At 38.7% G+C, this 24,967-nt stretch overlaps 4 protein-coding genes across 10 annotated transcripts; 3 read left to right on the plus strand and 1 right to left on the minus strand.

Annotated features, from left to right (window-relative positions):
• Positions 1 to 410: 410 nt before the first annotated feature.
• On the plus strand, positions 411 to 7,196 carry LOC135651087 (calcium-transporting ATPase 1, endoplasmic reticulum-type-like). Its single transcript, XM_065170877.1, has 8 exons — positions 411 to 2,243; positions 2,711 to 2,780; positions 2,895 to 3,016; positions 3,326 to 3,604; positions 3,722 to 4,105; positions 5,039 to 5,148; positions 5,541 to 5,769; positions 6,184 to 7,196. The coding sequence occupies exons 1-8, from the start codon at positions 837 to 839 to the stop codon at positions 6,760 to 6,762; spliced, it is 3,180 nt and encodes a 1,059-aa protein (XP_065026949.1). The 5' UTR covers positions 411 to 836; the 3' UTR covers positions 6,763 to 7,196.
• A 2,117-nt stretch (positions 7,197 to 9,313) lies between these two features.
• LOC135650447 (subtilisin-like protease SBT4.3) lies at positions 9,314 to 12,299 on the plus strand. Its single transcript, XM_065169784.1, has 10 exons — positions 9,314 to 9,465; positions 9,529 to 9,617; positions 9,708 to 9,796; positions 9,888 to 10,125; positions 10,210 to 10,720; positions 10,793 to 10,872; positions 10,956 to 11,168; positions 11,242 to 11,353; positions 11,436 to 11,649; positions 11,734 to 12,299. The coding sequence occupies exons 1-10, from the start codon at positions 9,364 to 9,366 to the stop codon at positions 12,267 to 12,269; spliced, it is 2,184 nt and encodes a 727-aa protein (XP_065025856.1). The 5' UTR covers positions 9,314 to 9,363; the 3' UTR covers positions 12,270 to 12,299.
• Positions 12,300 to 12,692: 393 nt separating this feature from the next.
• LOC104000927 (nudix hydrolase 9) lies at positions 12,693 to 18,217 on the minus strand. 6 transcript variants are annotated; one of them, XM_065169785.1, is made up of 10 exons: positions 17,931 to 18,215; positions 17,747 to 17,821; positions 17,140 to 17,196; positions 16,209 to 16,291; positions 15,148 to 15,206; positions 14,917 to 15,053; positions 14,491 to 14,634; positions 13,356 to 13,514; positions 13,140 to 13,250; positions 12,693 to 13,037 (listed from the first exon to the last, which is right to left on the minus strand). In XM_065169785.1, exons 1-9 carry the CDS (start codon positions 18,114 to 18,116, stop codon positions 13,155 to 13,157), a joined length of 996 nt encoding a protein of 331 aa, XP_065025857.1. In that variant the 5' UTR covers positions 18,117 to 18,215; the 3' UTR covers positions 12,693 to 13,037; positions 13,140 to 13,154. The 6 variants fall into 6 exon arrangements, with proteins under 6 accessions (XP_065025857.1, XP_009421357.2, XP_009421358.2 ...); XM_009423082.3 differs by having other exon boundaries at positions 14,917 to 15,065; positions 17,931 to 18,213; XM_009423083.3 differs by having other exon boundaries at positions 13,124 to 13,250; positions 14,917 to 15,065; positions 17,931 to 18,213.
• A 1,658-nt stretch (positions 18,218 to 19,875) lies between these two features.
• On the plus strand, positions 19,876 to 24,942 carry LOC104000926 (UDP-glucuronic acid decarboxylase 1). 2 transcript variants are annotated; one of them, XM_065172653.1, is made up of 7 exons: positions 19,876 to 20,637; positions 21,011 to 21,153; positions 21,349 to 21,428; positions 22,374 to 22,457; positions 22,584 to 22,658; positions 24,419 to 24,511; positions 24,594 to 24,942. In XM_065172653.1, exons 1-7 carry the CDS (start codon positions 19,994 to 19,996, stop codon positions 24,786 to 24,788), a joined length of 1,314 nt encoding a protein of 437 aa, XP_065028725.1. In that variant the 5' UTR covers positions 19,876 to 19,993; the 3' UTR covers positions 24,789 to 24,942. The 2 variants fall into 2 exon arrangements, with proteins under 2 accessions (XP_065028725.1, XP_065028727.1); XM_065172655.1 differs by lacking the exon at positions 24,594 to 24,942 and having other exon boundaries at positions 24,353 to 24,428.
• Positions 24,943 to 24,967: the final 25 nt, after the last annotated feature.

Raw genomic sequence — 24,967 nt, forward strand, 5'->3', positions numbered from 1 at the left:
AACGAAGGTTGACTAATTTGGGCAAGCGCGATGCTTCCTGGAAATTTCACTATGGTACATTAAATATATCGTGTAACGCCGGGAAGGTAAAGCCGCCCACCCCAGTTGCGTGGTTCTGCGTCTTACGCTGGCCTTATGACTGGAAGAATCTGAGGGGCCCACTTTGGGTCCCGCATTTTAGAACACAAGTAGGTCGATGGGTCGAAAGCGACGTTCTTGTCTTCCAATATTCTTTTCGCCCGGCTCGTCATTCACCCGCCCCGCCTAATCTTCCTCGCAGTTCCAAAGAGAGAGTGGGCCCGAGAGGGTCCGTGGAGGAGCGAGCGGGTACGTTGTAAAAGGAGTGGCACTAAGAATTACTTATCATTTGACGAGTCGTCGCTCGTGGGCCTCCAAGACGCGGACTCTCGGCCGGCGAAACCACCTCTTCTCAAGGTGAGAGCGATCGGGAGATCGATCGCGTCTTTCCGAGCGTCTCTTTCTACGTCAAAAGCTTGAACGAAGCAAGCTAGGTAGTGGAGAGTTTGGGAATCGAAGAACTCCGCACGAAGAAGCTTTCTTCGGACCGGGTAACGAAACCCTTTTTCCTTTTCCCCCGTCTCTTCCGCTGGTTTCTTGCTGCGGAGGGATCTGTTGCGGGCTTGTTCGATTCGTTGCGGGCTCTTGAATCAGTGAAAGATTGGTTGCTTTTCTTCGTGGGAGAAGGCTTTCGCTCGGGTTTTTGTATTTGCTTGTTTAGATCGGTTGGGCGTGGGATGGTGGTGTCGGGGAGCGTGGATTTGAGGGTTTTGTAGGAAAGATTTGACTTTTGGGATTCTGGTTGGGGCGGAGTGGGGATGGGGAAAGGAGGGCAGGATGAGGGGAAGAATGGTGGATTGGAGCCGCCGACGTCGAACTTTCCGGCTTGGGCGAGGACCGTCCACGAGTGCGAGGCCGAATTCGTGGTTTCGGCTCACGACGGGCTCCGATCTGAGGAGGTAGTGAAGCTGCGGGAGATTTATGGACTGAACGAGCTTTCGAAGCACTCTGGGCCTTCGATCTGGCAGTTGGTACTTGAGCAGTTCAACGACACGCTGGTCCGGATCCTTCTTGTGGCCGCCGTCGTCTCTTTCGTGCTCGCGTGGTATGATGGGGACGAAGGTGGTGAGATGGGGATCACTGCCTTTGTGGAGCCCTTGGTGATATTCCTTATTCTGATCGTGAATGCAATCGTTGGTGTTTGGCAAGAGAACAACGCTGAGAAGGCACTCGAGGCCCTGAAAGAAATCCAGTCTGAGCATGCCTCTGTTAGAAGGAACGGGGAGTTGATTCCAAATCTGCCTGCTAAGGAACTTGTACCGGGTGACATCGTGGAGCTTAAGGTTGGGGACAAGGTTCCAGCGGATATGAGGATTTTGCACCTGATTAGCTCCACTGTGAGGGTAGAGCAAGCATCTCTTACGGGAGAGAATGATGCGGTGAACAAAACCAACCACCAAGTTGAGTCTGAAGACATAGATATCCAAGGGAAGGAATGCATGGTTTTTGCAGGTACTACAGTCGTGAATGGCAGCTGCATATGCTTGGTTATACAGACCGGTATGAACACTGAAATTGGTAAGATACATTCGCAGATACATGAAGCTTCACAGAGTGAAGATGATACACCATTGAAGAAGAAATTGAATGAGTTCGGGGAGGTCCTTACAGCAATTATTGGTGTGATTTGTGCTGTGGTTTGGCTTATCAATGTGAAATACTTCCTTACCTGGGAGTATGTTGATGGCTGGCCAAGGAATTTCAAGTTTTCCTTTGAGAAGTGCACTTATTACTTCGAGATTGCTGTTGCCTTGGCTGTTGCAGCAATCCCAGAAGGGTTGCCTGCGGTTATCACTACTTGCTTGGCACTGGGTACACGGAAGATGGCACAAAAGAATGCACTGGTTCGGAAGCTACCAAGTGTTGAGACTTTGGGTTGCACAACTGTGATATGCTCTGATAAGACTGGTACATTGACGACAAACCAGATGTCTGCTGTAAGGCTTGTTGCAATGGGGCGCTGGGCAGATACACTTAGAACATTCAAAGTGGATGGTACCACATACAATCCTCATGATGGGATTATCCATGATTGGCCGACCAGTAACGTGGATGCAAATCTTCAAATGATTGCTAAGATTGCTGCTGTTTGCAATGATGCAAGTGTCAATCATTCAGCACATCAGTTTGTTACCAGTGGTATGCCAACAGAGGCAGCCCTGAAGGTAAGAACCTCTATGTTTGCTTCTCATTGCAGTTCTTCCTTGCTATCTCTAACTCAGTGCTAAATTTCCCGTTTCTTCAATTTAATATGGACACATAGAGCAGAACGATTGTTAAATCGGAAATTGATTTGGTCAGTCCTTAATTAGGTAAAAATACACCGAACCTCATCATGTTTAGTGCATATTGAGGGCATACAGAAATTAATTATAAGGAAATTATACTGTACCTAAACGCCTTTGTAAGTGTATTTGTGAGTACAACAGACTAGAAAGTAACTCTTTTGTCTATTTTGTTCTTGCTCCTAAGCCTTTTCTCTGATGGTTAGGCCCTGCTTATCTCTAGTTAAGCAATGCGTGTAAGCCTATCCCAGATGTGACTTAAGAGGGGTGCATGTAATTTGGTTTTTTGTATTTGATGTTTGCTTCATCTTACTTTGTTGATAAATGATGAATATGTATTTTGTCAGGTTTTGGTAGAGAAAATGGGACTTCCTGGAGGATATGAGACATCATCATTGGACTCAGATGAAATATTAAGTATGTTTCAGGCCTCAAGTTTCAGTTTATAGTTCAGTTATTTAGTTAAGATGCTTTACGTGGATCTATGCATGACAGCTTATATATGAAATTGACATTATCTGATAATTGAAGGGTGCTGTAAATGGTGGAATGGAATGGCCCAGAGGGTTGCGACTCTTGAGTTTGATCGTTCTCGAAAGTCAATGGGAGTTATTGTGAAATCAAAATCAGGAACAAATTCTTTGCTTGTAAAGGTATTCCAATCTATCTAATTAGTGTGATTTGCAGGTGATGTAGGAACTTGTCCTACATCCGATGATTAATTTAGTAGCTATGTTACTCGTCCTACATCAGTTATTGCTTCTCTCTTCAACTTATCTTAATAATTGAAGTCATTTTGAAAATTTATGCAACTGATGGACAAATAACCATTTTGTTTGTGCCTACATTGGGCACATTGGTGCACCCACATTCACATGTTATTTGATGGTATCCGCAATCAGTACTTGTGAACGAATGGAAAATCTTCACACTAATATCTAATTGAAGTTGCATTGTGGCAGGGTGCTGTAGAAAATTTGTTGGAAAGAAGTGCCTACGTTCAGCTGCTTGATGGTTCTGTTGTGGTGTTAGATGACAGATCAAAAAGTCTTATTCTGGATGCCCTTCATAAGATGTCAACAACTGCATTGCGCTGTTTGGGATTTGCCTATACGGATGATCTAGCAGAATTTGCAACATATGATGGTGAAGACCACCCGGCTCATAAACTTTTACTAGATCCATCAAATTACTCATCCATTGAAACTGGTCTAGTGTTTGTTGGATTAGTAGGGCTTAGGGTGAGATATCTTGCTTGATTGACAGTCTTTCAGTTGGCTTTTTGTTTTATGTTCTCTTTAGCTTTTCTGTTGGCACCACTGACTCTTTTATATTCTCGCCTTTGGAATTATTTTTAGGATCCTCCACGGAGTGAGGTCTACAAAGCAATTGAAGATTGTAGAGCAGCTGGTATCCGAGTTATGGTCATAACTGGAGACAACAAGGAAACCGCAGAAGCAATTTGCCGTGATATAGGTGTATTTACGCCTGACGAAGAGATACATTCAAAGAGCCTCACAGGCAAAGGTTTTATGTCTATGTCATCCAGTGATAAAAAGACCCTTTTGAGGCAAAGTGGCGGTCTTCTTTTTTCTAGAGCAGAACCAAAGCATAAACAAGAGATCGTGAGATTACTTAGAGAAGATGGTGAGGTAGTTGCAATGACAGGGGATGGAGTGAACGATGCTCCTGCATTGAAAATGGCAGATATTGGTATAGCAATGGGCATTGCTGGGACAGAGGTATGTGCTGCTCGCTCTTATTTTTCTCGTTGTTCTTTTGTGCATTTGCTCTTTCTTCATCTAGAATCTATATCCATATAAGAAATTGTCCCACGACACTACCGGTAGATTCAAGCCCAGATGAAAAAGTGAATTGTTGCATAAGATCACTGACAGTGTTAAAATTTTTCAAATCTCACAAGCATCGATTTAAAGCATTTTCATTGTAAGGTTAAGTCATCATCCAGAAGCCAAGGTGGTATGTTCATCACCTAGATGCCACTAAGCGCAAAGAGGTTGGGTTAGGTAGCAGCCCAAAAATGTTCCATCACATAGGTGTCGGCATGTAATGCAAAATAGATAATTACATTGTTCTGGATAAATTAAGAAGCTAGTTCAAGATCATTGGATTAGGTTAACAACTGAAAATATAGGGACACTATATTTGTTTACATTGTTCTGGACAACATCTTAGAAGCTAGTCCAAGATCATAGGATTATACTAACTACTGAAAACAATGGACACTTTGCAAACTGGGAGATCAGGGTTTGAGTCATGGAAACAGTCACTTTTATACTTAGAGGCCCTCCCCGGACCCCACATTGGTAGAAGTCTTGTGCCTCCTTTTTCTGGAAAAGAATTAGAAGTGGTAGATATGAAAATTAGGAGAAACATTATCATAATTTGTTTACACGATACAATGTCTTGAGGGGAAAATGTAGTGATATTTTCTTTTGGCAGCTTTCCTTTTTGAAAATTAGACTTCGTTTATTACTGATTGTTATTTCTGGGTATATTATCCTGTTAGCTTTTTTTTAATGATGTTTATGATCTGCTTTTATGATTGTTTATTACAAGTGTCACTTATGTCATTAAAGATTGTATTCCTTCTAACATACTAGATCCTGTAAATGCTGTCTGAGTATCATCTAACATTGTTTTTTTTATTTCAGGTTGCTAAGGAAGCCTCAGATATGGTGTTGGCAGATGATAATTTCAGTTCAATAGTTGCAGCAGTTGGTGAAGGAAGATCGATTTACAACAATATGAAAGCTTTTATAAGGTCTTGTTACTTTTTTACGACATATATCATATCTTTGATTATATCTTCATAATAAGAGTATGTCAGTTAGGTTTCTTCACATAAGCTTGGTGCATGCTTTATGTAATCTGGCCAGTTAAGTAGCATGAATCAAAATGCTGTATCTGCTTTACTATGTATGTTCTTGTCCATATTCACTAACTGGTTAATGATAATCTATAGGCAAAGTTTAATGCATAATCTTGTTTGATCTGACATTTAAGTCTGTTCGTGATAGTATTTAATGAGATAATAAACGGGAGGGACGTTAAGTATCATGCAAGAGTAATTCTGAATGGAATGCTAGAATCTGAAAGATATGTAGCTGATGTTTATTAATCTTAACTTCTATATTTCTCACTTTCTAATCGCAGATACATGATTTCCTCAAATATTGGTGAAGTTGCCTCCATTTTTTTAACAGCAGCTTTAGGTATTCCAGAGGGACTGATACCGGTTCAACTTTTGTGGGTCAATCTTGTCACGGATGGCCCTCCTGCAACTGCTCTTGGATTCAACCCACCTGATAAAGATATTATGAAGAAACCACCTCGAAGGAGTGACGACTCATTGATTACTGCATGGATTTTATTCCGTTATATGGTAAATCATCTTCTTGCTCGTTCTTTGTCATAAGCAATGCATCAACTTATTTTGTGTATCTTATCTTTGTTTATGTATATGTATTTCGTATGCTCGTTTTTGTAGCAAAATATTCTTTATTCTTCTTCCAACTCCGAAAAAACTAAGGGCCTCTTCGGTGTTGCTTTTTTTCTCTCCAAAAGAAAGCTTGAATATGGATGAAACAAGCACAGCTTAGTACTTTATTTCTATGCTATTGTCTTTGTAGTTCTTTTATGTGACACTAAAGATTTTTGTGACTTTTAAGATTCAGACTTTTGTAATGGCGCTGATGTTGTTAATGCATATATTTCTAATTTCATCTTTTACTGAATACATATATGCTCATACAATTCATCTGATCATTTCAACTGACCCTTGGAACTCCATATGTAGGTCATTGGGCTTTATGTGGGGATTGCTACTGTTGGTATCTTCATTATATGGTATACTCATGGTTCTTTTATGGGAATCGACTTTAGTGGTGATGGCCACACCCTTGTAACCTATTCACAGCTTTCTAACTGGGGAGAATGCTCCTCATGGGAGGGCTTCAAGGTCTCTCCATTCACTGCCGGAGCACGACAATTCACCTTTGATGCTAATCCCTGTGACTATTTCCAGACTGGTAAAGTGAAGGCAATGACCCTTTCGCTGTCTGTCTTGGTGGCCATTGAGATGTTCAATTCACTTAATGCATTATCCGAAGACGGGAGCCTCCTGAGCATGCCTCCATGGGCCAACCCATGGCTTCTTTTGGCCATGTCCATCTCATTTGGATTGCATTTCCTAATATTATATGTCCCTTTCCTTGCTCAAGTCTTCGGAATAGTGCCTCTCAGTTTCAACGAGTGGCTCTTGGTGTTGGCGGTTGCATTTCCAGTGATCCTTATTGATGAGGTCCTCAAATTTGTCGGGCGTCACACGAGTTCTTCGGGTGCCAAGAACTGGTCTGCAAAGCACAAGGATGAGTAGATGCTGACACACTTCAATACAGCAACAGTTGTGCAGGAGATGCAATTCTGCAGTTTTGCATGGCCTTTGATAGCGGGAGTTGTTCTGGTCCCTGATCGTTCTCCGGTCATGATTATTTTTGAGAATTTGGTAACCAGTGAATATTCAGATTAAGTAGTGAACTTGACGTGGAGCCTAATCGTGATTTTTGAACACATTTTTGACGTTACAGTTATCTATTTCATAGTTTTAAAGGTGCTCTAGTTCGGCGCACATGCAGTACACGATTACAAATAATTTTTAATAAACTTTGTTCCTCGAAGAGAGACCGATGTTGTGTCAAACAGTGCTGTTGTCATTGCAATTCTGTAAGGTTATATAGTTAAGCTGGATTTTTCTCTGGGAGAAGCATTCCAGTTCAGGATGAATCAAAAACCTTGTGTATTCTGGTGGTATGCCTGCAATCTGTTTGTCATAAAGGTTCTTCAAGTTGACAAAGAGTTCATGAAGTTCATGAAAATGTAAGAGTTCTATCTGAGTGCATAATTGAAGAAATCCTTTTACGGACTCGACTCGGACTGAGTATTTGGATGGAAACTATTTTTCTTTCATATGTCATGCAAACAGAATGTGGTTAGGTGGTTCCATGTCATTAGTATGTAGATTGGATAGGTGGTTCCATATCATCATCACTATGTAGATCGTAGATTGGATGGGTCATGTCGTAGGACATTGCTAGACTAGATAGACTCTTTATGGCCCCACCATTAGGGTATACGTGTCGGAAGCTCAAAATAAGAATCTATAAATAGATAGGTCGTGGATAAGACGAGGCACCGAATGCAGTTTGGTTGACCTCGATGCAGTTTGTTGTCGATTGCTTCCCTCGAACGAGTTGGTTCTTCTATTAACCCAACACTCCCAACACTGTCTTTTTTAATAGGAAGACCCGAAGACTTTGATTTTTTGAGAGAGATCGATAGGGGAAGAATAGAAAACTCAACGCGGCATCGAGTAATAATTGGACTAATCTGATTTTAAAGTACGTTTGGCCACCATTAAAATTAGCTTATAAGATCCTAATAGGTGTATTATTATAAAAAAAATTAGTCTATAAAATTACGATGAAAGTACAATCGTAAACTTGAGTTGAAGTATTTTAAATCAATGATTTAGATGGCTAGTTATTCCATAAGTTGGATTGTGACAATTAAAATGCTCCAAAATTCAAGTTGAAGTATTTTAAATCAACGAAAGTTGGATTGTGACAATTAAAATGCTCCAAAATTCAAATTGAAGTATTTTAAATCAACGATTTAGATGGCTAGTTATTCCATAAGTTGGATTGTGACAATTAAAATGCTCCAAAATTTAAGTTGAAGTATTTTAAATCAATGATTTAGATGATTAGTTATTCCATAAGTTGGATTGTGACAATTAAAATGCTTCAAAATTAGATGAGTAAATACAAATACAAGTTAGTATGGTCGAATTCAAAGAGAGCTCCTCTATTGCAAACGCTTGATACAAACACTTTAGAAATAGTCCTTTGTTTTCGTCGATGCTAACTGATAAGATCATTTAATCTTATATTAATTGAGTAGTATGAGAACTAAGAATTTATAAGTCCGTCGAGTCTTTCTTACTCTCAGATACACCTTTTGAAATTCATATACTTCGAAAAGACATTTTTTTTTGGATATATCTTACTCTAGGAGGCGTTTTTTTTTTTGAAGTTCACATGCTAAAGTACAAAATCGTGTGGATATACAGGCCGGGAGACGCAGACGAAACAGAGGCCAAGGCGACCTTTACACCTGCAGAGACGACCAACACAGGGAACTGCTATGGCCTCACCAAACGAATCTGCTAAGCTTCTCCGTGTATGTGGCAAAGACCGGTCATCATGTACCGACCAAAAACAAATAGATGGAGTGTTTTAGGCATTGCTTTCTCTCATCTCTTTCGTTGACTTCAATAACCCATCTATTCAGATTACTCGCTGGCAAACAGTATACGAAATCCATGAATTATATGCCGTCCAAATGTTTAATTGGCAGAAAACAATTCATGACTCTCAAAATAAAAATATAAAATGAGATGAGATTGGGGATTAGAACCAGCAATTGGCCTACAATGGTTGACCTCCATGCAGTTTGTCGTCGATTGCCTCTCTCGAACTAGTCGGAAGACCAAAGTGTTCATCCACCAACTTTGACTTCCAGTATTTTTTTGGAGACATTGAGAGGGGAAAGAGAGAAGCAACACGAAGTCAATGATGCAAATAACTTGTACATAAGAGTTGGATGTTTCCAGCTTATGTCCTGATACATGTACAAACACTTTCTTCTGCATTATTTTGGCAGCTGCAGGCCTTCCATCCATGTGCCAGTCCTTGATTCCCTGAGGACTTGGTAAGAACTCGTAAGGCCAAAGAACATGGTTTGAAGGATTCATCACCATCACATTCATGATTGGTAGGCTAATCATCTCGATCAAGGAAACGATCAGAGAACAATAGAAGCAGAACTTGGAAGAGGTCTTACCGTGTCCATTAAAGAGACTTGGAAACCTATATATAAGGCGTAAGACATGAATTCATGAAGCATAGGAAACCTCGACATGGCCGTCCTCAACTCTTCAACGCAAATACTGTTCTCGCTTCCCGTCCTCATCTCCTTTTCTCTGCTCATATCCATTGCTAGTGCCGACGAAGAAAGAAAGGTGAGCAAATACTATAAGACATATATCCATGACCGACGTGGAATGACTTGATCTATCTTGCAGGTTTACATTGTGTACATGGGAGATTCGCCCTCTTCGGATTACTCAGCACAGCCTCACCATAATCTACTAAATCAAGTGCTTGAGGGCCTGTAATTATTCTTCTCTCCTTCAAAAATTTCTGCAACTTAACAAGTTTGAAGGATTACACTTGATTCGTTGACTTTGTCTATCTGATGTAGTTCTTCCACCAAGTCTTTGATCCATAGCTATAGAAGCTTCAATGGACTGGCAGCAAGACTTACTGCCAAAGAGAAAGAAAGAATAGCTGGTATACATACTTGACATAATCATACTTACCAACATAATTCTAGCTGGTAGTCACTCTCTCTATCTATCTTAAATACCATTCTTGTATGTAGGAATCAAGGGTGTTGTTTCGGTATTCCCAAGCAAAAACTTACAACCCAGCACGACGAGGTCATGGGATTTCTTAAGCTTCCCTGAGAGCGTGAAACGAAACTTGCCAATGGAGAGAGATGTCATGGTTGGTGTGATCGATACTGGTATCTGGCCGGAATCTGCATCTTTCAGGGACGAAGGATTTGGACCTCCGCCGAGAAGATGGAAGGGCGCCTGCGAGAACTTTAAATGCAATAAGTACACACCTACTACGCTCTCATTCATCATCTCTGTTATTGCTTGCGTGAAAGCACTTTTCTAACACCAACCGTCTTATGTTAGTAAAATCATCGGAGCACGCTACTTCAATAGTTATAATGACACGACTCACGAAGCTTCTCCACGAGACTATGATGGTCATGGCACCCACACTGCCTCAACCGTGGCAGGAAGAAGCGTGCGTAACGTCAGCCTATACGGCCTTGCCGGAGGGATGGCCAGAGGCGCGGTGCCTTCTGCTAGACTTGCGGTATACAAAGTCTGCTGGCCGGCGGGGTGTGCGGGTGAAGACTTGTTGGCTGCCTTTGACCATGCGATCGCAGATGGGGTGGACATCATCTCCATCTCGATCGGTAGTGAACGTGCGAGCGATTACTTCGAGGATCCGATAGCTATCGGTGCATTCCACGCGATGAAGAAGGGGATTCTCACATCAGCCTCTGGTGGCAACGAAGGGCGTAGTGGTCGTGGCACGGTAGGCAATGTTGCGCCATGGATGCTTGTGTCAGCAGCAAGTAGCATCGATCGTCGCATCATAGACACATTAGTTACCGGAGATCGAAGGACCATTGTGGTGAGTTCTTTCATCTCTCTTTCTCCTCTCTCTCTCTTTGCAAATTGATGAAAGTTGTGATTCGTTTGACAGGGAGCTTCCATCAACACATTCCCTACACAAAGGAAATCTTACCCCTTTATATACTTTGGAAATGGGACATTTCCACCGAGGTAACATTGTTGAGATCATTGTCAGGAGCTTAGTGTGTTGTAATCGATTTGGCGATCTTTTACCGATTAGTTCACATTTGCAGCAATTGCACTCAACTGGACAAGAATTTGGTGAAAGGCAAAATAGTTTTGTGTGGATCTCCTTCCGATGGATCGGGGCCTTTGCTTGCTGGGGCTGAAGGCGCGGTGATGTTGGATAAAAGGATACTCGATAGTTCAAGGACATTTCCTCTCCCAGCTCTTCTAGTTGGCTACTCTCAAGGCAAGAAACTGATGGAGTACATAAGAAAGACCAAGTAAGTTCAACTCTCTTTATAACAAGTTCACATAAACATCATCAGCTGTGCTTATATTTTGTTGTGGATTCAGGAATCCCGTAGCCAATATACACAAGAGTAAAACAGTGTTTGATTCCAAAGCTCCGGTCGTTGCTTCCTTCTCATCCAGAGGGCCCAACATGATCACACCCAACATCTTGAAGGTAATCCTACTCGATTCAGATGTCTTTTGTTGTCTATTCATGATCATGTTTGAGTAATCATGTTGAGACGATGTGAATGTAGCCTGATATAAGCGCTCCTGGAGTAGAGATTTTGGCCGCCTGGTCACCCGAAGCCTCCATGTCAAGCTACCCTAATGACACGCGCTCTGTAATGTACAACATCATATCGGGAACTTCCATGGCCTGCCCTCATGTGACCGGCGCCGCCGCTTTCCTCAAGTCATTCCACCCCGAGTGGTCTCCTGCTGCCATCATGTCTGCTCTAATGACAACAGGTAATTAATCTATCAACAATCTTAGATTAGTGGAGATCGATATGACATCACAACTAACAACTGCTAATGGCATCTCCAACGCAGCCACCCCCATGAATCCTTCCCTGCATCGAGATGCAGAACTCGCGTACGGAGCCGGGCAACTCAATCCAATAAAGGCACTTGATCCAGGTTTAGTGTATGATGCTTCGGAGAAGGACTACGTGCAGATGTTGTGTGATGAAGGTTACAATGCATCTACAATAAGGCTTATAACCGGAGATAATAGCAGCTGTTCAGGTGATTCCACGAGAAGCACAAGTGATCTGAACTACCCTTCTATGGCTTTATATGTCAAACCGGCTGAGCAAGTCAGAGGAAAGTTCTCGAGGACAGTTACCAACGTTGGCGATGCAAATTCTACATATAAGGCAGTGATCAAAACCGATCCAAACATTAAAGTGAGTCTGAGTCCCACGGTGTTGTCATTTAAAAGAAGATATGGGAAACAACAGTTCATGGTGAGAGTTTCTGGAGGACCATTAGCGTTGAATTCTCTCGCCTCAGCTGCCATCACTTGGTCGGATGGCAAGCACAGTGTGAGAAGTCCAATCAGCATCTTCACAGATTTTACTGTTTAATTCTATGGCAGATTCATGATTCTTGGGCAAGTGTTGTTATTGATGTTGTGTTCTTGAAATTGACTGGAATACGTAATAATTCTTTCATTAATAATACAAGATTCTTTCATGTCAAAATCACCAGCAAAGTCTGATGTTTTAATAGATGAATCTAGACCCATACCAATATACACCGGCATATCTATGCACGATATGTCGGTGTATATCATAGTATAAAGAAAGAAAAGAGGAAAAGGAAGATAAGTTCCAAACTCGGGCTGACGAAACAACACCGAGGTGACACAGACAGACAGTAAGACCTTTGGCAGTCATAGGTTGCACCAAGAAACAAGTTAATGTTCAAAAAGTAAACATAGAACATCAAGAAACACTATTTAGAGATTAAATTTAAGATGAAGATAAACAATCAAAGCAACTAAAACATATAGTGAGGTTTTCTTTTTTGTTTTTGTTCTGGAAAATAAAATATTGAAAAGTGTATCTTGCTCAAGATCTGAAATCAAATAAGGTTTATCATCAAAGACAATCATCTGTGTGATTGAAATTTCTTTCCTTACTGTTAGTATAACATGTTTATGACCACCAGGTTAACATATAGAAAACATCCAATGAAACCAGTATCCCGTTCATTGGGAGTAGGTCCATTTGCTTGGAAAACATGCTGGAATTGCCTCATGCCCATGGCAGATGCCGTTTGATTTGACTAGAAACACACTTGGTGTTTAGGTCAAAGTTTACTTGATCTCGTTTTTCTTGCCACAGAAGGATCTTAAGAATGGTTCAACACCAAATAGAGGATCAAGCATCAGTTGGAAGCAAATGGATAAAAGAAACAATTGAATGCAATAAGTTACCGTGGAATGAACGGACCGTATCTTGTAATTTCTAGCTGTCTTTAGTAGCTTCCATCATCAGCTTATATAGAGCATATCCACCACGATGGCAACCAGGCATCTTCACTGCCATTTGTTTCAAATCATCCTGATTTTTTTTTGTAACTTGTGAGCATTAAATACTGGAAGTAAAACTAACATGGATCAAGATAAAATGAAGAAGCGTATAATGTGTGGTTAAAGAAGTGCTAACTCTTAGAACTGTGAAAATCTGAGTAGACTCGTATCCATCTTGTGCACTGGAATATAATTTACAAACTTCTTTCGCCTCCAGATTGCACTTCAAAAAGAAAAAGGCTGTTGGCCTGACATTCACGACCCGGCAAGAAATTCCTATAAAGAGAGGATCTGTCTGCACACAAATTAGACGGGTCACAACAAGGGTAGACCTTAAGATGCCAAAAACAATTCGAGGTCAATAGGAACCCTATGCCAAAAGTCATTTTACTGCAATGTTCTTTAAATATTTTTTTCTCGTCTATGATGTAAAAGAAAATTAATGAATTAAATGCATTATGTTAGCAACTAGGACCATCGTCCCAAATATAAAATGGCTAAAGCCAATCAGAGTTGTGCCTCGAATTTGAGACCTGTTCAGATATGTCCAACAAGTTAACCCAGAGATACTGTAACTACCAAGACCTATACAAATGAAAATTTTCAACTTGAAGGAGCATCCAAATTACAACAAATTTTCAAGGGACACCAAAATAAACTTACTAGATCAGTAACCAGAAGCAGAAAATGATGAGCAAAATCCTAGTTCAGCTGAAAGTTAATTCCAAAAGGAAGCTGTGAGGTACTTTCTTGTTTGTCATAAGTAATTTACATTGCACCAGATTCTGAGAATGATAAGATATAGACTAGATATTATATTTTTAGGTATATATCTACTAATGGTATGATGATCCACTTGCAAAATTTTATGGCAATCAATATTGAGATCAAGTTTTTTTATTATTTTTTTTCTGTAAATACTAGTACCCTGCATTGAACTATCCAGAATTGAGATGCTGAATCCATGAAAAGTCAAATTAAAAGCTAAAACTAAGATACATAAGAAGAAATCATTGATAAAGTTCTTTCAGATACTACATAGTCCTTGTTGCTTTGGATCTCAGGTTTTACTGAAAATTTATTTCTGTGTGCAGCATTCTTTTGAGGATATATTATCATCTAGAGTATCATAGATATGTAAGTGCATGCTCTATATATATAGTTTATATATACTATCATCCATAGCCTAATAATGCAAGGAAATGAAACTGCCAGATCAAACAACAAGGGCAGAGCGTCACATGCTCTAGTAAAACCAGGTGATCACTTACCAGCGAATTAGCAGGAAGACCAATTTCTTCAACCACCTCACGAATGATACCATCAAACATTTCCATGGAAACTTTATGATTTAGAAGTTCAGATTCTGTCTGGCCTTTGTCAGTCAGATGGGCTGAAATTCCAATTTCTTGGGGCTGAAAAAAAAAATTGACATAGATCCTAAAAATTTTGCACAATTGTCATATGATTTAAATAAACTAAAGCTTCACACTTCCATCATAAATCAAACATTATTACTCGGTAATCCATTTCACCAAATATGTTCACTGATTTTTTTAATGCTTCATTTTCCTATAATACCATGAGATGATAAACAGATGCATTGACATGGAGCTGATTCATTATTCCTTTAGTTGCATAATCACCAAAATATTTTCCTAGCCTTACTTTTGTAAGCTTATACAATATAAAGTTACCTCTGAATGGCCTCCAGGGAAAACAAAATATCCTGGAAATTCACCCACATTATAGCTTCTCTGTAACACAAGAATCTTGCCATCAGATGTTTCCACTATGGCTCCATTACCCAACGGACTTGATGTATGTTGACACGCTAACGAGTCGACTAGAAAAAATGGATAAAAAAAGGTTTGGCAAGACCAGTATACAGAAATATAATGTACAACACTTGTTCTGGATACATTTACCTGTTGAAGGAACAAGAAACCTCTCCCATAGAGGACTCAGGTTTGTGCCCACAAATGTCCTGAATGTAATACAAATTTAGAGAAACATTTTGCATTCCAGCACAAAAATCCAAAACCAACAATTCTGAACAGCTTCTTAGATAATATGACTCGATGCTTATAGACAATCATAATAGTAGAACCAGCACACAAACAACCTAATGAGAAAATATTATAAACATTCATTGTATAAGATGTACAAATATTGAAAACTTATTACAAAAATATTTTGGTGGTAAATGAGATGACAATCATTTTTAGTAAAACCATACATTGATCAAACTGGAATCCTACAAATGTAACAGATATCTGAATCCACTCAAAATGGTGATAAAGCATATTACCAAACTAACCAAAAATTATGCAATACTTCAATAAGACTACCAACTTGCAGAAACATATCCTATACCACATTTCTCCATATTAAATGCAATGGTTTGCCAAGATCTCCATTAAGAATCTGTTGTCTGCCTAAAAGACCGTCAAAAGACTCAAAACGATATTACTTATGTGGTTGTGAACCGAGAAATGAGTTTTTCTTACAAAACAACCACCAACTAGTTAATACACTGAAATCAAGAAACAAACCATCAGGGTTTCCTAAACCATTATAAATATAGGAAAATGTGCTACAATCACAAGTATACATATCAACAAGGTCGAATTAAATAACATTGTAAATCAATTTCATATTCAGTATCCAGAAAGTTAACTGACAGAAATAAGATGATTACAAAAGCCTCCCAAGTATGGACAACCACAAGTATTTCACCTCAACCTCCCCATAGATTTAACAATTATCTTCTAACACTGATGTGTTTACCATAATCTACTTCAAGAAAATAGACCTTCACATTTTAACAGTAACAGTAAATTGGACAACATGCACAACTACAAATTAGTAAGATCAAGTAAAAATTAACTCAGGAAAATGCTAGGAAAAAAAGAATAATAATTGAGTTTATTTATAAGATCAAATAGAATATCATGCAATTAAGACTTTGATGAAAAAAGGATATAACCTGTAATCCGTGAGACCCATATGAAGGCAGACGGATGAAATTTGGCCTGAGCCATCCACATATTCTATGGCATGACCTCCATACTGAAATACATTATATCAATCATAGTAGCAATCAATTTAGAAGTATAAATAAAACTGAAAATGTGAAAAAAATCAATTGAAAAGCAAAGTCTTCCATAGGAGGCCATGACATTTATTGTCCATTTCATAAAATTCACTTAAATAGATAGCAATAATAAAAATCTTGTAAGTGGATATTAGGATGACTCATCCTACACTTCTGAGCCTCAACTTCGATGAAGCCTATATAATTTTCAGTTAGCATATGCATCACTCACAAATGTAAAGCATGTGTGTCCTATGTCCTACGTCCTTGCCTTTCATTTCATGGCTAATCAGATGCAGTATTGCAAACTCATCTATTGGAAACTAACATCAGTAAGTGATGTTTCAACCAACAGATACTCGTACTACTACTTGAAAATCAAAGATTGACACACTTAAACTATGACTAGCCTCTAAAATTATGTCATCCACACTAAAATTTGTATCTACGCATTCCACACAACCAACTGTGCCCAAAATTACAGTTTTCTGAGTTAGTCCATGCACAGAATATTGCAGTAACTGCAACCTATATATTGATGGAGAATATCTTTTTAAAAATGTTTACATTGTTTAATGCTGATATTTTTATTAATCATAGTTACAATGCAGAAGTTTATTTGCATTTCGACAGACAGTTCATTTCTCAAATAAATTAAATCCTAGGAATTCAATTACGGAATAGTGTTAGGCTTCACCTAAAGTGTGGCTCCTGATAATTTTATGACTCAATTTTCCATTGCCAACTTGAACAGATACTAGTAAGAAGTTGTTGGAAGGAAAAGAAAAAAGATATCATGCAAGTTAGGCCAAAGGTAACATACTCTGAACTTTATGCCATTATATAGTGATGGATTCTGCCGAATTCGTTGGTTCCATATCTACACACATGAAACAAGAATCTCATTAGGCGACATGAATCCAGCTTCAACAAAATTTTCTTTTCCTGCCAAATCCAACTAACCAAACAATGCATTGTTGTAGTCAGTGAACCTTAAACTCTGCATGGCAACCAAAAGATGTTGCTGAAACTAGATTTACTAGGAAAAACAAATAACTATAGAGGGCTAAGACCTTGAACAGTCACATGTCACATGTATGCTCACACGATCAGATGCACACATAAGCATAACATGTAGACATCAACAAGTATAACTAAACATATATGATGTTGTATATTTTTTTTTATATGTTATACTTGATTGGAATAATTCAAGGCGGCAAATTCTTTGGGCTATAGGTGCAGAAACACTTTTTTGTAAAGCAATCAACTCTTAAAGAAATGTTATCAGTGTTGCTGATCCAACCCTTACACTTTAAAGACAAGAAAACAAAAAGTTTGCTTTAGACATCTTCCCGTATAAAACTTCATTCAACAGTATGATAAAAACTTAGCATATGAAACAAAATCGTAACAAAAAGGATTACTACCTCATTTATGGATTCTTCTAAATTAGCATCTGGGTGAGGGATCCGATCGTAGGACGGATCGAATTTGACAAAAACCTTCATTTAACACGTTAATTAACATTAGAATCATACAGATCCATTTGAAATAATACAAGCCTGTGTACGCGAGTTTGTTTTCTAGCCCTAGAAACATAAGAGACGCTACCCGAGAAGCGGGGAGGCCAGAGGGGCAAGAGAGGAGCAGCTTGAAGGCCGTGCCAGGATCCGTCGGATCAGTGGCTCCTGCGGCGCCTGATCCCGTAGAGACGGACATGATCTTTCTACGGGGGAGGACCGGGAGAAGAGTACGAAGCTTTGGGGAAGAGAAATGGCGGAGGGGATTTACGGACATACGGGGATGAGAAGGGATTGCTTCCCCCGATTCTTACAATTCATGCTGCGAAACTGACCACTCCCATGATTGTAACAGTTCCATGGTCGGAATCGCATTTAAGCATAAAAAGCGCACGGATTACCAGAATCATGATATCATTGTTAATATAAATAAATAAATATATGTTTTTTTGCTGCCAAAAAAAAAAGAGTATTAGTAGAGTGTATATGCAATATAAATTTTGATAAATATCAACAGATTTTACACCTGAAACCTAAATCAAATTTACCCAAACATTATCCAAATTTTTAAATATTTTTTCTTATGAATAAAGACCTTCGATAGCTCATTAAAGCATAAATAATTATTCGCTCTCGATGGATCTCACATAATTTTCTTTTTTTAAATGGAATATATATAAAAAAAATTCTTTTAACTCCTTATTATATCTTGCTATTTCAATCTTAATTCGATATGAGACTAAATAGAACTGATTATATATTACCTCTTGTACATCAACTCTATTAGTTTTATGATTTTTGTACTTCAAAAATTTATAATGAGATTCTTATAGTTTAAAAAATAAAATAAATAATTTTATTTATCTTAACGTCGCCAACCAACAAATATAACATATAATACTATATGTTGGATCAATGTAAAAGTAATGGATAAAAAAATAATTTTAATATTTCTTTTGTTTCTAATGATTTTATCGATAAAAAGATAATTTCGTACTAAAATAAAAGATATTAAAAAAAATTTTATCTATTACTTTTACATCGATCGAACACGTCATATACTATGTTTTCATGCATTAACAACATTAAGACAAATAGGGTTATTTGTTTCACTTTTAAAACTATAGAAATCTTAATATAAATTTTTTAAAGTATAAAAACTACAATACTAATAGAGTCTAAATATAAAGAGTAATATATAATTAGCTGACTAGTTATAAATTCAATACATTTAAATCCCATTATGGATATCATATTATAGGTTTTTATCAATGCGAACTCATTACCACCTAGTGAGAATTATCCATTTTAAGATAATATCATGTGATTTTGTCCTGAACTTACTACGGTGCAACGAAACGTCACATTATATATATATATATATATATATATATATATATATATATATATACTAAAAGATTATTTTTTATAGTATATATACTATAAGAAGCTTAGGGTCGAAAAAAAGGATACCACCAAAAGCTTTTTGAAATATTAAAAAGTAATGAATGTGAAAAAGGAAGGGAGAGAATAAGAAAGGTTTGTTATACGTAAGGTTGTTTGTAACCATCAAAGGTTAGGATGGTTAGAGTTGTTATCGAACGGTACAACTACTTTGCTGAGGTGGTGATTGAGATGGCATAAATGTCGTCTCGTTAGTATAATTACCTATCCAAGTGATGGCTGAGGTGGTAGAATTGCATGTTGTAACCGTTTGCTGATGTGGTATAACTACTTGTTTATATGATATGACTTCCTATTTGAGGTGGTGTTCATGTGTCAACTTCGGAAATGTTAATTTTATTCTTTATCGAATGGGTTGTCAAGGTTTTAGTTAAAAAAATATTGATTATTGTTTTATCCTAATCAAAATTTGCTTTTCTTTTTGTAAGTGATGCCATTTTATTTTATTTTATTTTTTTAGAAAATTGCTAAATAGTTTCATTTCTGGCATTCCCATGTACACGAGACATTAATCCACGAAATAACAGCTGCAATGCACGTGCCACTCAGATCGCCTATTTTGACGCGCTTGCCCTTCTCTCTCGGTCTCTTCGCCTCGGCACTTCCGTTGGACCTCCTCGTTCGCCATCTCTCCCCAGTGGCCTGCGGGTATAGTTCTCGGCGGAGCCACTCCGGCAATCCGATCCCGTGATGAAGCAGCTCCACAAACAATCCAGCCTCAATCAGACCCAACTGATCCCCACGTACGCGGCCAAGCCCGCCAAGCCGCAGGCCCGCCCATCCTCTGCTGCTTCCTCCCCTCTGCGCGCCGCCGCCGGGTACCTACTCCGCGAGCAGCGCCTCCTCTTCGTCCTCGCAGGCGCCGTAATCGCCTCCACCTTCTTCCTTCTCCACCCCTACTACCACTCTCTCTCCCGTCCCCACCCCTACGACCACCTCTCCCATCACCTTCTCCCCACTTTCCGCCACCCCTCCTCCCCTTATTTTTCTGCGTCCGATGGCGGCGGAAGCGTCGGTGTAGGTGGCGGTGGGAGGAGGATACCAGTGGGACTCAAGAAGCCGTCGAAGCGGATCGTGGTCACGGGGGGCGCCGGCTTCGTTGGAAGTCACCTGGTGGACAAGCTTTTGGGCAGGGGGGATAGCGTGATCGTGATCGATAATTTCTTCACGGGGAGGAAGGATAATGTAGTGCATCACTTCGGAAACCCGAGGTTTGAGTTGATCCGCCACGACGTTGTCGAGCCGATCTTGCTGGAGGTCGACGAGATCTACCATCTCGCCTGCCCGGCCTCACCCGTACACTACAAATACAACCCTATCAAGACTATCATATCCTTCTGATTTCATTGCGAGTTTTCTTTTTGCAAGATTTGTTCAATATCCGTACTTCTATCATGACACATGCCGTCGATCTCCAATGGATCTGAGGTTCTCTGAACCCATTTATTTTAGTATTTGCATGACTGGAGGGGTGGGTTGGTGGAACTAGGATTGTTTTGAATTTTTTTGATTATATCTGGTGAATTAAATAGCTTGTTTTTCTAATTACACTTGGTTAGAGTTCACGTGAATTTGGAGATGGTGGTTTGTGGTTTGTCTTTTGTTCTTCTTCTTATGAATTAGTGGTATGCTTTTTGATGTTGTAGCAAAGGTGATTTCTTTTGTGTAATGGAATTGTTCTAGATTCTTAACAATTTATTACAAGACAAATGTGATGGGAACGTTGAACATGTTAGGATTGGCAAAGAGAATTGGAGCTAGATTCCTGTTGACGAGTACTAGTGAGGTATATGGTGATCCACTTGAGCATCCACAGAAGGAGACATACTGGGGCCATGTCAATCCTATAGGTTGGCCAATTTATGTTCACTTTTGCTAATGCTTTTTTTAACCAGAATATGAACCCTATTAATGCACCCTTTAATGTGGGGTGTAGAGCATCTTCCATTCCCTTTCTTATTTATTATGTTCATCATCGTGCTTATTTGTTATCCATTATTATTCACTGGATCAATGCTTTATCAGTAACATTCACTGGTCCTTAGGTGTTAGGAGCTGTTATGATGAAGGAAAGAGAACAGCAGAAACTTTGACCATGGATTACCATCGTGGTGCTGAAGTTGAGGTGATTTTGAACAATTGTATTAAAAATTTAACCTTTGCTTTCTTTTGTTGATCGTGTTGTGATATATATTAACCAAGGAGCATGGCAATATGTGCACGTGGTGATACAGTTCTGACCATAAGGTTTCCATTTTCTTATTAACTTGCATATGTTTTGTAAAATGTTTTCTAGTTAGAAAAGATCAACAAGTAACTGACATCATCTTTTATTTTTAATCATCATAACAGCATCAAATTTAAGATACTTTTTACCCTTAAACCTGAATCAAATTTTTTGATGATATAGGTACATTCTCATGAGAAAACACTTCTTTGTTGAGTTATATAGCGGGACATATGTCATCATTAGGGAATTGTGTGTGATATAATTACATCCATATGTAATTGTAGAATCTTGTTATTGTTGCAAATATTTATAATGTGTTTGGATATTCTACCAACAAGCAGGCTTCCACACTATTCATGGCAATAAAGAAAATTTTCGTATCATGTTTAATTAGCTTAGTGGGCAACAAGATTTGTCTTAAGGTTATCCGCCAATGACACAAATTTCTTAGTCAATGACCAACATCTGGCTTCAGCAAAATGGTCATCATATCTCATCTTGTTGAGCCATGCCGACACGGTAACCCTGTGAAGGAAGGATGTTAATTCTGCCCCCATGCTTGTACCATGCTGACTTGAGACCTGTTGGTCATTCCATGTTATCCACTATGTTATGCCCTCTTTCTTATATGGGTGCTTTCTGAATATGTTTTCCAAGTTATTCATATGAATTTAGGAATAATGTGTCTCAGTTTGTGAATTAAAATGTTAGTTTTTGCCTTCATGTATAGAACTTCTTCAGTTGCATCTTTTTTTGCACTTAGGGCAACAAAATTGTTGCCTCATTTCACCAGAGATGAAATCTCCTCAATTAAATTGATTTGTGACAATGCTTTTTCAGGTCCGTATTGCACGGATATTCAATACTTATGGACCTCGCATGTGCCTAGATGATGGCCGTGTTGTCAGCAACTTTGTTGCACAGGTATCTTTTCTTTCAAATGTAATATGTTCTCTTTTGATGTTTAATGTGTAATGAAACATAGTTATCATGAAGATTGAAGATGTAAAAATATCGAGATTTGATGATACTAGAATCCATACTTTGCAGGCACTTCGTAAAGAGCCCATGACAGTTTATGGTGATGGAAAGCAGACCCGAAGTTTCCAATATGTTTCAGATTTGGTACTTAATCATGTTCTACCTTTTATATCATAACAGACCTAATCTCTTTCCTCTTGTCATAATATGAACCATTGCAGTGTTGCCTGAATTATTGGTTTATGATTCTAACCTTTTCTTCCTGCACTTTTGATGGTGTGCTTAAGTATTTTTCCATCTTAGAAACCCAACGATGTTGGTATATAGTTGTTGCTGCCTGAGACATCCAATTTAGGAACTGCCCAAAACATGTAACATTTATTTTATGGTTTTCATGGTAATACATTGGGCTTGTTCAGTAAAATAATTCACCCATATTCTACCTCACTGAGTTGAACTAGTTGGACTTTTTGCTATTTGGAAGCATCAGCAAGAATGAGTTTCTAAGTGGCCTAGGCTTCTTGCTGTAGTTGTGATGTTGTACCAGATGGTTCACGTTCCATTTAAGGTAGTTGTGTAGCCTTGTTTCCTAGAGTAAGTACGAAAATCAGTTGGTCATTGCATAGTACTGGAACACTAATATTATATAAAAATAAGGGATTTGTCTGAGCAGATATACCTGAACATGATTGATTTATTGTCAACTTCACTTTGGGTCAGTTGCTGCCTGAGCATGATTATATTTATCACGACCCGGGTCTGATGGGCTAACTGACCTATAATTTCGTTTGGTCCTAACCACTGACCAAAATACTTAAGCTGGAGTTGGCGTAGTATACTCATCAGACCCTTATAAGTCGATCTTAGTTGTTACCCCACTTCCGATGTGAGACTAAATGAGGGTGTCACAATCAGACCCAAATACTAGGGTCGGCTCTGATACCCGAGTCTGATGGGCTAACTTGGCTTATAACTCCGTTTGGTCCCAACCATTGACCAAAATATTTAAACTGGAGTTGTCGTAATATACTTATCAAACCCTTATAAGTCAATCTTAGTCATTTCCCAACTTCCGATGTATGACTAAATGGGGGTGTCACAATATTAGTCCTATATATCACATTACCTTGTGCCATTTCAGTTTCATTATATATATATATATATATCCTAAGATGTAGCTCAGGATTTTTGAAATGTTTGCACTAGCATGGATGCAAGTATTTCCGTAAGATTATGCAGTTATGGAAAAAGTACTTGACTGATTATTGCGCATAGGATCTTTCATAGCACATGCATGTACAACACTTACTTTTTATGACTGTTTGTATTAGACAATCAAGAACAGGGGTAAATGATACAACTTGGCCATGTATATAATAAATTTTATCTCATAGTATGTTGAAGCATGCCTATCAGTATGTAGGCATTTATTATTGATAGGCATTTATTATTGAGGTCCCATAACTTGCATGCTCAATTTTTCATGGAAGTCTTTGTTTAAGAAATAATCATGTTGTTTTTTGTTGTTGTTGCTGTTATTGTTTATGGAGGAATGTTGTTGTTGCTGCTATTACTTTTTATATAAGAATACGGGGAAGAAAGAAATCTCAATGTTGTTGTGATTTTAGTCTTTTCTGTCCAACACAATCTATTTCTATCCATAAAGAATTCAAAGGGTGAGGGAGAGGGAACCGAGGTTCCCTATATATGCAGGAATTTAGCATCACAGTCTTTTCGATCAAATCATGCACTTGTTGATTGCATTTACCTAAGTCAGAACCTGATTGAAATTTTGTTACCCATAATTTTGATTTCTCAGGTCACTTATTTTCATGCAGCATTCTCATGCCGGCAGAGTAACATACATGAATCATTAACAATGTCCTAAAATCCAAACTTGCTAGGTTGATGGATTAGTAGTACTAATGGAAGGTGAGCACATTGGACCTTTCAACTTGGGTAATCCAGGGGAGTTCACCATGCTGGAGCTAGCTGAGGTACCACCAGAAAATTCAAGGACATAAGATATCATCCATTCTTTCCACTCTTTTAAGTAACAAATTTCCAACACCTGTTCAGGTTGTGAAAGAAGTCATTGATTCTTCTGCAACCATTGAATTCAGACCCAATACTGCAGATGATCCTCATATGCGAAAACCTGATATATCAAAGGCAAAGGAACTGCTGAATTGGGAGCCGAAGGTTACATTGCGGCAAGGGTTACCCCTAATGGTGACAGACTTCCAGAAGCGTCTCCTAAGCGCCGACAACTGAGAGTCAAAACATCAAGTTGAATCTATCATATGGCTTTCTAGCAGTTATGTTTATTTATCTCTTCGTTGCTGTAATTTCTAAATTTTTTGGCAATATTTGATTGCTTGATTTATAGTGTCCTCAATGGCAAGTTAATTATTATTATTCTTTAATATGTGCGATAGGTTTTGAAGACAAAA

This window comes from Musa acuminata, chromosome BXJ3-10 (genome assembly GCF_036884655.1).
Source record: "Musa acuminata AAA Group cultivar baxijiao chromosome BXJ3-10, Cavendish_Baxijiao_AAA, whole genome shotgun sequence".
Classification (NCBI taxonomy): domain Eukaryota; kingdom Viridiplantae; phylum Streptophyta; class Magnoliopsida; order Zingiberales; family Musaceae; genus Musa; species Musa acuminata.